We start from the raw sequence: 12,216 nt of genomic DNA, 5'->3' as shown, positions 1-12,216 counted from the left end.
TTCACGGCAACTGGCACGGGATCTAGAAGCTGGTGGCCCTCACCTACAGGAGCTGGTACTAAGACTTCCATCACTGACCCCTGCTTCTTCCCCTACCTCTCTGCTGAGCTCAGGTTGGGGAGGGAAGTGGTTAAAGAACACCCAGGGTGAGAGCATCTCCAGCTGAGCCCTCAGTGGGTGGAAGCTCTCTGACCCCTCCTGTCTCTGACCCTGTGGCCTGTGCAAGGTGTGGCCATGGAAGGAGACCCCACACACGTGCAGGGGCTTTCCTTGCACGTCCCAGCTTGCAAGCAACCTGAGAGCTTCCATTCTCTGATCGTGTCCCCAGGACACACACGGGCTTGCAGACCTCAGGGCAGGATGCCTGTTGTCATTCATGCCTGGTGGTGGCCTAGCTGGGGTGACAGGTGCTTGCTGCACACCCTCTGCCAGTGGGGCCCAGCGGTGCTGCTCTGACCTTTACAATTACTGTCATCTTGTCAAGAGCTGCCACACAGCATGACTGTCACTGGGAGGGAAAGCTCAAGGCAGAAACCTGGACCCCAAATAAAGTAGAAGCTGTCATTCTGAATAAGTCAGTGAGCCTAGTGAGGGAAAGCCAGGAGGATGTGAGCATGAGGCACGCAGCTGCTTCAGCACCTTGGGCTGCCTCTAGGAACAGGCAGAGGCTTCTGCTGGCCTCCCTGCCCCTAGGCCTTTGCTCCAGCCCATCCTCTACATAGGACCCGAAGGGCAGAGAAGGCTACTTCTGTAACCTTCTGGAGGGTGAGGCCCCCAAGCCAGACAACTGGGCCTTTCAATTAGCCTCTACTCTAAGTCTGCCCATCTGCTGCAGAGGCTAGGGGTGGGGGTATTGGGTTTCCTGCAAAACTTTGGCCAGCTTTGCAGTGTCCAGCCCACCCAGCCCTTGAGACGTCACTCTCAGAGCGCCTCAATCCGCAGCCTTTCCTGGTCAGCTGGGCCCCCAGGCTTCTCACAGCCCTTGGTCTCTCATAGTCACTCATCACTCAGTGAGAACCGTAACTTCCGCTTGGCTGTGTCTACAGCATTATATATACATAATTTTTAATCATCCACTTCACTGTTTTTATTCCAACACTTTATTACAGAAGATTTCAAACACATAGCAAAAATGAAAATGAATGTACAATGAACATTCCTCTCTCCACTGGATTTGCAATTAATATCTAACCATATATCCCTGGTCACATATTTATCTAACTCCTCTCTCTTTCTTATCTCTCTCTCTTCATCAATCCGTCTTATTTCTTGATGCATTTCAAAATAACTTATACTGATCAGACTACCACACCCACAAACCCTTTATTCTGCATATCTCTACCTGTGGAACACTTTTCATTGAGTTTTGTTTTGTTTTGTTTTTTCAAATGCAGCAGACTTCAGTGTATCATTTGATGAGTTCTGAAAAATGCGCACTGAAGGTTCAGAACATCAGAGTTGTCCCCAGAATGCGGCCTCAGCTCTCCTCCCAGGCAATCCCTGCCCCCATCCCCTGGAGGCAGCTGCTCTCTGATTTCTTCCTCCACAGGCTATTTTGCTGCTTTAGAACTTCTCTCCGGTGACTCACGAAGGATGAGTGAGAGGTTTGGCCTGCGGCACTGGGCACTATGGTTTGGGGATTCATCCCTCCTGTGTGTTGCTGGGTTTATTCAGGCTTGACCCATAAATAAAGCCCAAATAAACCCAGGCAGGAAGGTTTATTCGGGCTTTATTCATGGCTCATTTTTCTGTATGTGACCAGACCAGAGCGAGTGTCTGCAAGAAGGCCAGCAGGTGGGGCCCAGTGGAGGCCACAGTAGGACCCGGGGCAGAGCGGGGCTTCCCTCTGAGGTCTGCTGTCCAGCTCCGCATTGGGGCTGGAGGCCCTCTGTGAGGGTGGGTGGGGCAGGCTGTGTCGGGCAGGGATGAAGGCAGGGCACATCGTGCAGAACAGTGTGGGATACCCCTGCAACCAGCCTGGGCAGAGGCTGTCCCTCCACCATGATAAGGTCCCCCCTTGTCCCATCCCATGGTCTCCCCAATTAACAACCACGGAGTTCAACTTTGATATGGAAATTCCTATCTAAACATACTCTACAGAGATATTTTACATCAATAGGATCACGCAGTACAGAGTATTCTCCAACCTTCTACATAATACGCCATTGTATGGATGGACCAATTCATTTCACTGGTCTTGGGGAGACAATATTCAGACTGCTCCTAACAGGTTGATGTTAGAAGTCATACTGTCGGACCATCCCGACGCTTACCTCTCTATGAGCTTGGGAAAGGAATTCCCTGCAATCAAGACCAAAGTACAACTACTGCCTTAAGGGGAAGCCCAGCTCATGGGTGGCAATGTCCAGTCTCTCTCAAAGTGGCTGTGCCACACCGCATGTGGTGCCCCTGCCTCCTCTCCCCAGGGCCAGCCACTTCCACCTGTGTGCCCCTGTCAGTCCCAAGCAGCTTGGACGCCCTCTTCACGCTCAGCTCCACCAGCCTTCTCAGACAAGCCTGCCTCATCAGCTCCTCTCTCTAGAGCTCCCAGACAACTTGATGTACAACTTTTCTTCCAGAGAGAAAGTTCTCTGTTCCAGAAAGACTCAGTCTCCCTTCCAGGGCCTGAGGGCTTGTAGGCAGTGAAGCCGTGTGGGATGTGCAGCAAATACAGCCCTGGAAGCCTATTTCAGTCCTCCCTGTGACTTTATTTTCTTCCTGTGGTTGATACTGTTGGAGGAATTGGGATATGAGGAGAGGAATTTGGAAAGCAAGAGGGACAGCTTCCTGGGCAAAGCAAAAGTCCTTTACCCGGAAGTCTCTCTTGCTGAAATATTGAAACCACCACCCTGCCTTCCACTTTGGAGACTTGCCAGAGTTCAGCAGCCCCTCTTTGAGAGCAGCACTGCCTGGGAGAGGGGGGGCTCCACTGCAGAGGTGAAGCAGCACGTGAGTGGAGCTGGAGGCAGCAGGAGAACCAAGGAGGAAGGAAGGCGCCCAGGCAGAGGGCAGCGAGCCAGTGTGGTCAGTGCCCTGTGCTGTCGTCCGGCCCCGCCCTCCGCTGCTGCCCTCCCTCCAGTCACCCACATGGAGGAGGCTGGGCCCAATCTTCACCATGCGGCTGGGACAGCCAGGTCCTCTACTGGGGCTTTCTGGTTTCAACTCAGAGCCCTGTGAGCTGAAGACTCAGGTCAGAAAGGGCATGTCCCCAGAGAGCAGAGTGATGGATGTTTGGAATTAAGACAGGAGCAGATGTGATGTAAATGTGTCCTAAATTGGGCACTTGAGGTCACGTCCCTGTACCTGCCTTGGGTCAGAGGAAGTGACCTGCCCTTTCTAAGTCACAGTATCCCTCTGCGTAAAATTGAGTAGTAAATCTTGCCTAGCTCATGCCTAAGTTCATGGGGCTGTTAGGAGATTTAAGGGAGAAAGTGTAAAGATTGGTGTGCAGTAGGTGCCCATTAGTGGGAAACAACATTTGGATGAACACAGGAGTTGTAAGCTTTGGCATGGCACTTATTTACTCATTTCTGATTCCTTTTGGCTTTTTGCTTATGGCAGAAAAGCTTCTATTGGCTTTTTTTTTTTTTTTTTTTGCCTCATCTAGAGCCTGATTTCCCCATATTCAATAGCTAAAGTTTCTCTTCTCTGCCTATAGTTTAATTAAAATATGTTTCATTGGTTTATGGTTCTACTTTTCAAGGAAACCATTCTTTGCAGTAAATAATCCTGGAATATGAATTATGAAATATACTTCCATGAGATTAAGGCCCAGTCGCCTTGCTCAGGCTGGACTTAGTTGTGCTGGTAAAGGCGTGTTTGCAGGACACAGTTCCAGCTGCTTCTTCCTAGACAAATACAGATTCTTATGCCATGGTGGGCAGGGCTCTTAGGAAATGTGAACAGTGGGGGAGCAACCTGGCAGATTTGGGTTCAGAAGCAGCACTGGTTTGCTGGCTACTGGGCATGGAGGGGGCGTCGCTAAGGGGCCTCAAGGTTGCCCTCAATGGGCCACAAAGGCACTGGTGTCTTAGCACAAGACGATCAGTTCACCTTCCCTGCGCTTTGTCAAAGCTTCAGTGCTCTCTCCATGCTTCCGTGTTGCTCGAGCTCTTCCAAGGACAGGTCAATGCATCAGGTACCCTCTTAGACCAGGCAAGTACCAAGAGAAAGAGGAGTGGCCCAAGGCCAAGCCAAGGATGATGGGCAATAGTGTTAGGGGCAAGCACTTGGCCCCTGGAGAGCTTCCCTTTCTGAGGGCAGTGGCCTCTACCCCAGCCAATGGTTGACATGCAGAAATACAAACCCACACATGCCAAGTGTTCCCATTTTCCAAGAATACTAGGAACCTGGATTAGTAGAGAAAATGTTCACATTTTAAACATGGACTCCCGTTTTCTTGAAAATACTTGAAAGCCTATAAAAACATGTCAGAAGGACAGCTTCAGCCCACAGCCCAAAAATCTGATTTCCTCAAAACAGAGAATTTACAAACTTCACCTTGATCTGATAGGGACTACAGGAAGACTTGAAGGAGGGGGACTGTCAGGTCCAAAGCTGTGCTGACGTTTCTGAGGAATATTCCTCAAGCTAATTGATCTTGGGCAGTTAATGATCTTAACTAGGAGAACAGGGGTAGAGGCTATTGACCTTGGGCTTATAGCTGGAAGACCTGCATTTATCCTGATCTACTCCCCAGGAGCTAGGTCCACTGGCTGCCTTCTCTGGATCCATTAGTATTTCAGTTGCCAGGAAGTGCCAGTGGGGACAGCCTGGAGCTAGGGCTATGGCCTGGCTAGCAGCCTGGCTAGGGCTATGGCCCAGAACTGCTCCTGTTGCTAAGTCGCTTCAGTCATGTCCGACTCTGTGTGACCCCATAGACGGCAGCCCACCAGGCTCCCCCGTCCCTGGGATTCTCCAGGCAAGAACACTGGAGTGGGTTGCCATTTCCTTCTCCAATGCATGAAAGTGAAAAGTGAAAGTGAAGTCACTCAGTCTCTTCACAACCCCATGGACTGCAGCCTACCAGGCTCCGCAGTCCATGGGATTTTCCAGGCAAGAGGACTGGAGTGGGGTGCCATTGCCTCCTCTGATGGCCCAGAACTACACCTTAGCAAATCAAAGTCTCCCACCCTAACAGAAGGAAATGCTTGGTGAATCCCTGGGGGCATTGTGTGAGGTACATGAAGCGGCAGGAAGAATGAGGTGAAGAGCAGTCATTGCAGACTTCAGAACCACAGCTAAGACAGGATTTCACCCTCCATGGGTGATTCTCCTGTGCAGCGTCCTCGCCTCCTTTCTTGGCCCTGCTTTACCCAGGTCCTGGCCCTGTTCCTGGGGTATCCAGCCTGCCATTGGCATAGAGAATCACAGTGAGGAGGAACAGACCCCTGAGTGTGAGAAAGGCCCACAAGCACTTAGTCTTGTGTGCTCAGCTCAGACAAGGGTCAGGAATGTCTTCAGCCTGCATTACCTTGTTTCCGGGTCATTAACGTAAGGGAAGGCCTGGTAAGGAACACTGCCTGCACCTCTTAGGGAAGACCTTGGGACTTCAAAGTCAGAAACCTGTGGCTGGTTTGCCCGATGGAGGGTAGCAGACAGGGTGCCTTCAACGAGCTTGACGAGCCAAAGGCGGCAGGGGGAGGCCCAGGCACCTCAGCTTTACCCTTTGTGATGCCAGGTAAGACCCAGTGTGTGCCCATATATTGGTTCAGACATAGCTGCTTGCTCATTGGAATCCTTGAGAATTCAGTTATAGCGTGGCCCATCGTAACTGTAAGATCAGAAGGAAGTCAGCACTCTTCTAATAACAGACCTTTGGGTGTCGCCCTTGCAGATGAATATGAATTGATGATTTCTGGAAAAGGTTTTAATAATGCAAAGAATGAGGATGAAGTTATTTGTAGATTTAAATTCAAAGACAAGCTAATTGGTAAGTAGCCTCTCGGTGCCACCAAGTGACACGTTTTCCACACCACACTGCATTCCCTTAGCCAGCTAAGCCATCAAAGCCTTTGCTGACCATTCACTGCAGACACTGTGAGGATGGAGGCAACATAGGCAATGGAAGGAGCCACCTGGCTGGTAAGACTGGCCACCTTGCGCTTCGTCTCAGTCTGGAAGGTATCAGCTCCAGCACATCAAGACCATCTTGGCTCAGAGCTTGCCCTTGCAGAGGCTGGCCTTGGGATGCTGGGTCTGCCCTTATGGCTGCACTCCCCCCACACTTCCCTTGGCCCTCACTTCAGTTGAGAGACAAGTACTTGAATCTCACAACTCTTCTGGTGGGAAGTGATGGCACCCCCAGGGTCCTGAATCTGGGCCAGGTGCACTGAGCTCTCCCAGGAGGGTGGTATGGAGAGCAGATGCCAATTGCCAAGCCTGGACCCTGGAATTCTGGCTCAGGGCCACTTGACATGTGTGATCTTGACCTAATGAGTGTTCTGTTCTCAGTCTCTATTATCTGTCCTATACAATGGGGCCATTCGTATGGTAGGTACACAACTAAGCCCTATCGTGTACATAGCTACTATTTGGAAATATTCAGGCGCTAAGTGTTCCTCCACGATGGGCAAGTGGCCTGAGGAAGCACACAGACGGGGCAGGAGATATGCCCTCATCACTGAAGTGGGTCTGATCTCCCCCAGAGAGTGCCTGGGGACAGTTAGACTTCCTCTTCCTCCTCAGGTCTCCAAGCAATCCCACTGCTACATTGATCTGATACTTTATGTTCAATGACTCCTCATTCCAGGGCCATCGGGTAAACCCAGAGCAAGTCCTCTCCTTCAGCACTTCTGGGCCATCTCTTCTTCTTCCACGGGTGCATGAGATGGGCAGGATTCTTCCATTGCTAACTGCTTACACCACAAAATGTGTAGATGGTCTCAGGGAGTTAGATTTCCCATGGTTTGTAGTTGCTGGGGAGTGATTAGGACTCAGTAAACTTTTGCATGGAGAACTATTTACTGAGCACATTTGCTAATGTGCTCAGTGACTTACATGCACTATCCCAATTAATTCTCAGAAGACATCTATTGTTACTCCCTTGTATAGATGTGAAGCCAGAGTCAGGGTCAATTCAAGAGCATGCCCAAGGTCACAAGCTGCTTCTTGCCTCCTCTGGGCCTTCCACCTCACTGAGATGACCTTCCTCGAGGAAGGTGGGACACAACCTGTCTTTTAGGAAGTGTGTTCAGAGGTTCCTCTGTGGTCCGTGGCTGTATTGCTTTCCTTTCTAGACATCACGTCTCTGGGATGGACCAGGACCAGGTTCTCCCACAGGAGAGCCATCCTACAGTCCTGGGCTCCTCCACTGACCACCTCACTGCACACAGTCGAGGCTGATAAGAAGCGATGGCACCGTGCTGTTTACTGCCCGGAGCCCTGAGGCACTGATGAGGCTTGACTTGCTTCCTTTTAATTATGTTTGCCTCTGATTAAAACATAAGACAAAAGTTTAGAAAATATAAAGAAACGTAAAAAAGAAAAAAAAATCAACCTAGGTTTCTGTAAGTTTTACATTGCTTGTCACTAGTATGTAAAGCTTTTATGTTTCAAAAAGTTCTCTAGATGGGGCGAGTGTTTAGCTAACCAGTTAATATTGGGCTGAAACCTGCTTCACAATCAGCCACGCTTTTCTGGGCCCTCAGTCTGTGGAGTGCCTGCCGTCACCCTCTCTCCCTGTTCAGGATTGTGAACAGCCTATGGAGAACAAACTGCTCACAGTAATCCCAACCGTCCTGTCCTTCAGATGCAAATCCTTTCCCCTGACCATGCTGGGCAGTTAGCTTTTATTTTCCGTCCCAGTGAAGGACTCGCACTGTCTGAAGTTCATAGCTAATCTGACGGTTGAGTTAGGTCCAAAAAGTTTTCCACATGGAAATGAACCATTCTTTAGGGAAGAGCCCTGAGCTGTGGCAAAAAAATAAAAATAAAATAAAAACAATAAAAATACATTAGAAATTTCTAATTATAACTGCTACATAGTAGAAAACAGGAAAATACTAAAAAGTAAAGAATAAAACATTACCCCTGATCCCAACATAGGTAAGTGCCTGTAACATCTCAAATACAGCTTAATAAATCTAATTTTTCTGAATGACAGAAGAAAAGCTGAAGTGGAATTGGAGAAAGTATTGAGAGTCACACAGATGCTTCTTCATAAGACATGCTCTTCATGAGATGTGCTTCTTCATCCGTTCATTAAAAAAAAAAAAATGTCCCTAAGTTAAAAGGAGGCTATAAAAACATTAACAAATGAGGAATGTAAAGGGAAACCTTCAGTTTGATTATAATTTCATTCATTTATTTTTGGCCATGCTGAGTCTTTGCAGCTCTCCCTCCCCCTCCCTTCCCCACCCCTTCCCTGGTTTTTTGACACCATGGTGCTTTTCTCTCTGGCATTCATTTTGACTCCCTCTCCAGTCCCACAAATGTCAGGCCCTTGAGAGCAAGACTTCCGCCTGTCTTGTTCCCATGAAACTCCAGAGTCCAGGCCCTGAACAGCGCCTGGTGCGCAGTAGGTGTCAGAAAAAGGCGGAGAAGAGAAGCTGCTTCTGCCAGAGTGGGAGCTCTGCTTGCCAAGGGCAGGCAGAGGGGAGGGGTGGGTGGGCGGATGGGTAAGTTCATTGACATTCTTCTCACGTGATTGCGTTTCAGATGAAAAAGCCAACTCTGTGCAAGATACCAGTATGATATGCCCAGGAATAAAGATAGAGAATCCAGATGAGTAAGTGCCCAATTTTGCCACCGTGAGGTGTAAAGAATTTGAGAACCCACCTCTACTGGGGCAACACAGTAATGTCTCCAGGAGGACGGCATGCATCCTCCACACCTGCCCCGGTAGACAGTCCCTTGAGGTGCTCAGTGATCTGCTGCGACCCTGGCTCTGCCGAGGAGAGCAGGATGCAGAAGGCGATGTGCCCGGGGGTGGATGGTGCCTTTGCTCTGGGCAGCCTTTTGGAGCTAAACTCCCATACTGTACTGACAGAGGAGTTGGAATGATGACACCATACCACCATCCCTGGTCACTTAGCTCATGGCTACGAGGACATCTGAACTCACTCAGGGATCCTCACTGCCTCGTCAGATTTCATTGCAGAAGATGACCTCGTAATACTTTGGGATGAACTCTCCCCACCTATGCTGTCTGCTCCCTGATATCCCTGAATGCCTGGTGTTCAAAGTCATTACAGTGAGGAGATTATGAGCTACAGCTTGAGCCAAGTATAAGAACTCTGTCTGACCTGGCTGTCACTGTCTACCCTCTCTGTGCTTTAGGGCTTTCTCCCTTGAAATTAGCCTGAACAATGGTATCAGCTTCATCAACAGTGATGTTAGCCTCACCAGCAAGGACTGTGCGAGTACCAGGGTAAGGCTCTGGCAGCTAAGGCTGTCCTGACACCCTGCGCCCTGGGGAGGCAAGTGAAGGGAACAACACTCCGGGCAGGTCCAGCAGATAGCCTGATGCACCCTAAGCATCGTCTCGCAGTAGCTCAGAGCCCTTAACCCTACATCTGTGTGCTGAACTCCCATCAGGCTTGGGCAGTGCCATAGGAGGGCTACTAAAAAGAGCACCTGGGGTATGCCTTATCGTCCAAGCCTTGCAAACCTTTGCTCTCTCTGTGAACCAAGTGTCATTGAAGGCACATGGAAGGGACCAATAAGCAGACTCCAGAAATGATGCTGAGGCTCTGCCCACCCTGGACATACCTTGCCACCTTCCCTGGGCTGGGCCTTGTGGTGGGGACCTCAAGGCTCCATCCTGGATTCCAACTGGGGTGAGTGGGAGAGATTGGGACACTGTGAGTAGGAGACAGAGTCCAGGACCTCTGGGACCCCCAAGCCCTCCAAATCTGGGTTCCAGGCACACAGGTCTGGAGGGTGCAGCAGCTGTGGGTACCCAGCTAGCTTTGCCTGAGGCTGCAGAGCCAGGAGGTAGGGGAGTAAGCCTGTGGATAGGTGTTCAGGGTGCCCTGCCTCTGCTCTCGCACCCCCACCTCTCTCCCATCTGGGTGTCACAGCTGTCTGTGATCCTCACAATACCCCATGCTCTCAGCCAATGCAGGCAGTGAGGGCTGTGCCATCACTCCTTGGAGGACTGGGCTTCCTTAACAGGTCTCTGGACAGAGCCTCTGAGCAGGGCCAGCAGTGGGATCTGTGGCCCAGGGCTCCACAGGGTACCAGCTGTGATCTCCTAGAATCTGCTTCCTCAAGTGGGGTAAACAAGCAGAAAGGGGTAAGGGAGGACTGGCGTGGGATCCAAGTGGTAGGCGCCTGGTCCGTGCCAGGACCCTGCCATGTGTTCTTTCTGTAGGCAGGGGGGCCAGCTCAAGAGACGACTACCCCACCAGCTCCCTCAGCAGCTGCCCAGCCGCCTCCAGAGACACCGCCCACGCCGCCCACGCCACCCGCACCACCCGCCCCACCCGCACAAGTCATCCCCTACATCAACCCGCTCTACTTCTTCGCGCTCATCCCAGCCCTGCTCCTATTGTCCCTGATGTTCTGCTGCATCTGGTGGCTATGCCACAGGAGGGTGAGTGAGCCCTGCCTACGCAGCCTGTGTCCAGCCCTCACCAAGCCCTGAGGGACCAAGCATGGGCCTGCTTCAGGTCCTGCCTGTGGGCAGGTTCCCAGCTCCAGCAAACAAGGCACAGACTCTGTCCTCCCCTCCTGGGCATAGACAGTCAGGCTTCTAGGGGGCTACCTGCCTCATGCTCCCACCCTCACATAGAGGTGGCCTATGGGTTGTCTGGCCCCTGAAAAGAGGGGACCCCAGATCCCCTGAGAACCACACTGCCCTACAGCAGAAAGACACGGATAGATCAAAGCCCCAGAAGTCTCTGCTGTTGGGGGAAGAAGTGGGGCCTGCATGGGCACTGATGGCCCAAAGAGAGAAGGATGCTGGCCTGGAGAGTGCTAACCTCAGAGGCGGCTGTGCCTTTGCAAACAGCATGGATCCCTGCCCATCTCTGGTACCTTAGTCACTCCCTCATCTGTCACAGAAAGTCACCGGGATATGCAGGACCCTATGCCGGGCACAGAGAGGCAGGAATGAAGTACCCGCCACCTTTGCCCATAAGAGCTCATTGTCTAGTGTCTGGTCTGGTGTAGGCACCTGGGGGGCATTGAAGGTAAATGTCACCTTCAGAGGGTGTGGCAGGTGCCCTGATAATGAAGAGTAGAGACTGGGCCTGGGGAGGGAGAGGAGGCAGAGGGACTGGCCAGTTTGGCTTGTAAGGGCACAGGACCGCGCTGGGTGAAGAGGGAAAGCAGAGCTGAGAAAGGACAAGTAAAGCAGCTTAGAGGCCGGCAGGTCAGGTTTCTGCAAAGCTCGAGAAGTGAGGAGAGAAAGCAGGGGAGAGGGCGGTGGACAGTCATCCCTGCGGGGCGGGGAGGCAGGGAGGGCTGCAGGGGAATGGGAGAGGGGAGGCGGGAGGGATGGGGAGTGCTCTCTTGTCTTCATATGCCATCAGGGCTGCTGATGAAAACTCCGTGTGCGGCCTCTACCAGGGACCAGTAACCTCAGTCTGTCTGTCTCCCACTTAACCATACATGGAGGTCTTGATTCCCCTTTGATAACTGAGGAGCCTGAGGCCCAGGGAGGGGGAGCCTGTTGGCTATAAACCTACAGACAGCAGACACCAAGGTTGACACCCCAAAACCCATTTTCTGCCTCCCTACTGCTATTGAGCTGCATCCCCTTCTATCTGTGTGGCTGAGCCAGAGCCCTCCACATGCCTTTTAACCCATGATTTTAACCACAGTGACTTTCCCTTGTGAGTACCAAGTAAGCAGGAAAAGATGGATGGAGGTGAAAAGTCATGAAGGAGGGAGCTGTGACACTCAGGCTGGGGGTGAAACTTGAGAGAAGCCAATTCATGCAGCAAAGATCTTACCCCAGAACGCATCAGTTCAGTAGAGATAAGCTTTATGGGCACTAAACTTGACGACTCCAATTTTGATCACTTCCATTGCAGACCCTCAAGGAGCCACCGCCAGTGCTGAGTCCAGAAAGGGTAAGTGATGTGTTTGGTCCTGATGTTGAAAGCACGCCCATTGCACACAATGCCCTACACAGAGAGGCCCCTAGATGTATATAGGGAGATGTCCTCCCCAACCCCTCCAGCTCTCACCTGTCTGGGCGGAGAGAACTGGTAGAAAGAGAGGGTGACAGAGGGAAGGCAGGGATGCTGATGAAGAAGTAGACTTGCA

At 51.3% G+C, this 12,216-nt stretch overlaps 1 protein-coding gene across 2 annotated transcripts in view; it reads left to right on the top strand.

The window, feature by feature from the left end:
• Nucleotides 1–12,216, top strand: part of ANTXRL (ANTXR like) — a 44,308-nt gene that overhangs the window by 23,749 nt on the left and 8,343 nt on the right. For both annotated transcript variants that reach the window (XM_061405591.1, XM_061405592.1), the window contains exons 10-14: nt 5,837–5,932; nt 8,659–8,728; nt 9,280–9,370; nt 10,316–10,537; nt 11,982–12,020. In XM_061405591.1, the coding sequence (XP_061261575.1) occupies nt 5,837–5,932; nt 8,659–8,728; nt 9,280–9,370; nt 10,316–10,537; nt 11,982–12,020 (518 nt within the window). The remainder of the gene's footprint in view (nt 1–5,836; nt 5,933–8,658; nt 8,729–9,279; nt 9,371–10,315; nt 10,538–11,981; nt 12,021–12,216) is intronic.

This window comes from Bos javanicus, chromosome 28 (genome assembly GCF_032452875.1).
Source record: "Bos javanicus breed banteng chromosome 28, ARS-OSU_banteng_1.0, whole genome shotgun sequence".
In the NCBI taxonomy this organism is placed as follows: Eukaryota; Metazoa; Chordata; class Mammalia; order Artiodactyla; family Bovidae; genus Bos; species Bos javanicus.
Note: the sequence above shows the minus strand (reverse complement) of the source record. Positions and strands in the feature narration are given on the sequence as shown.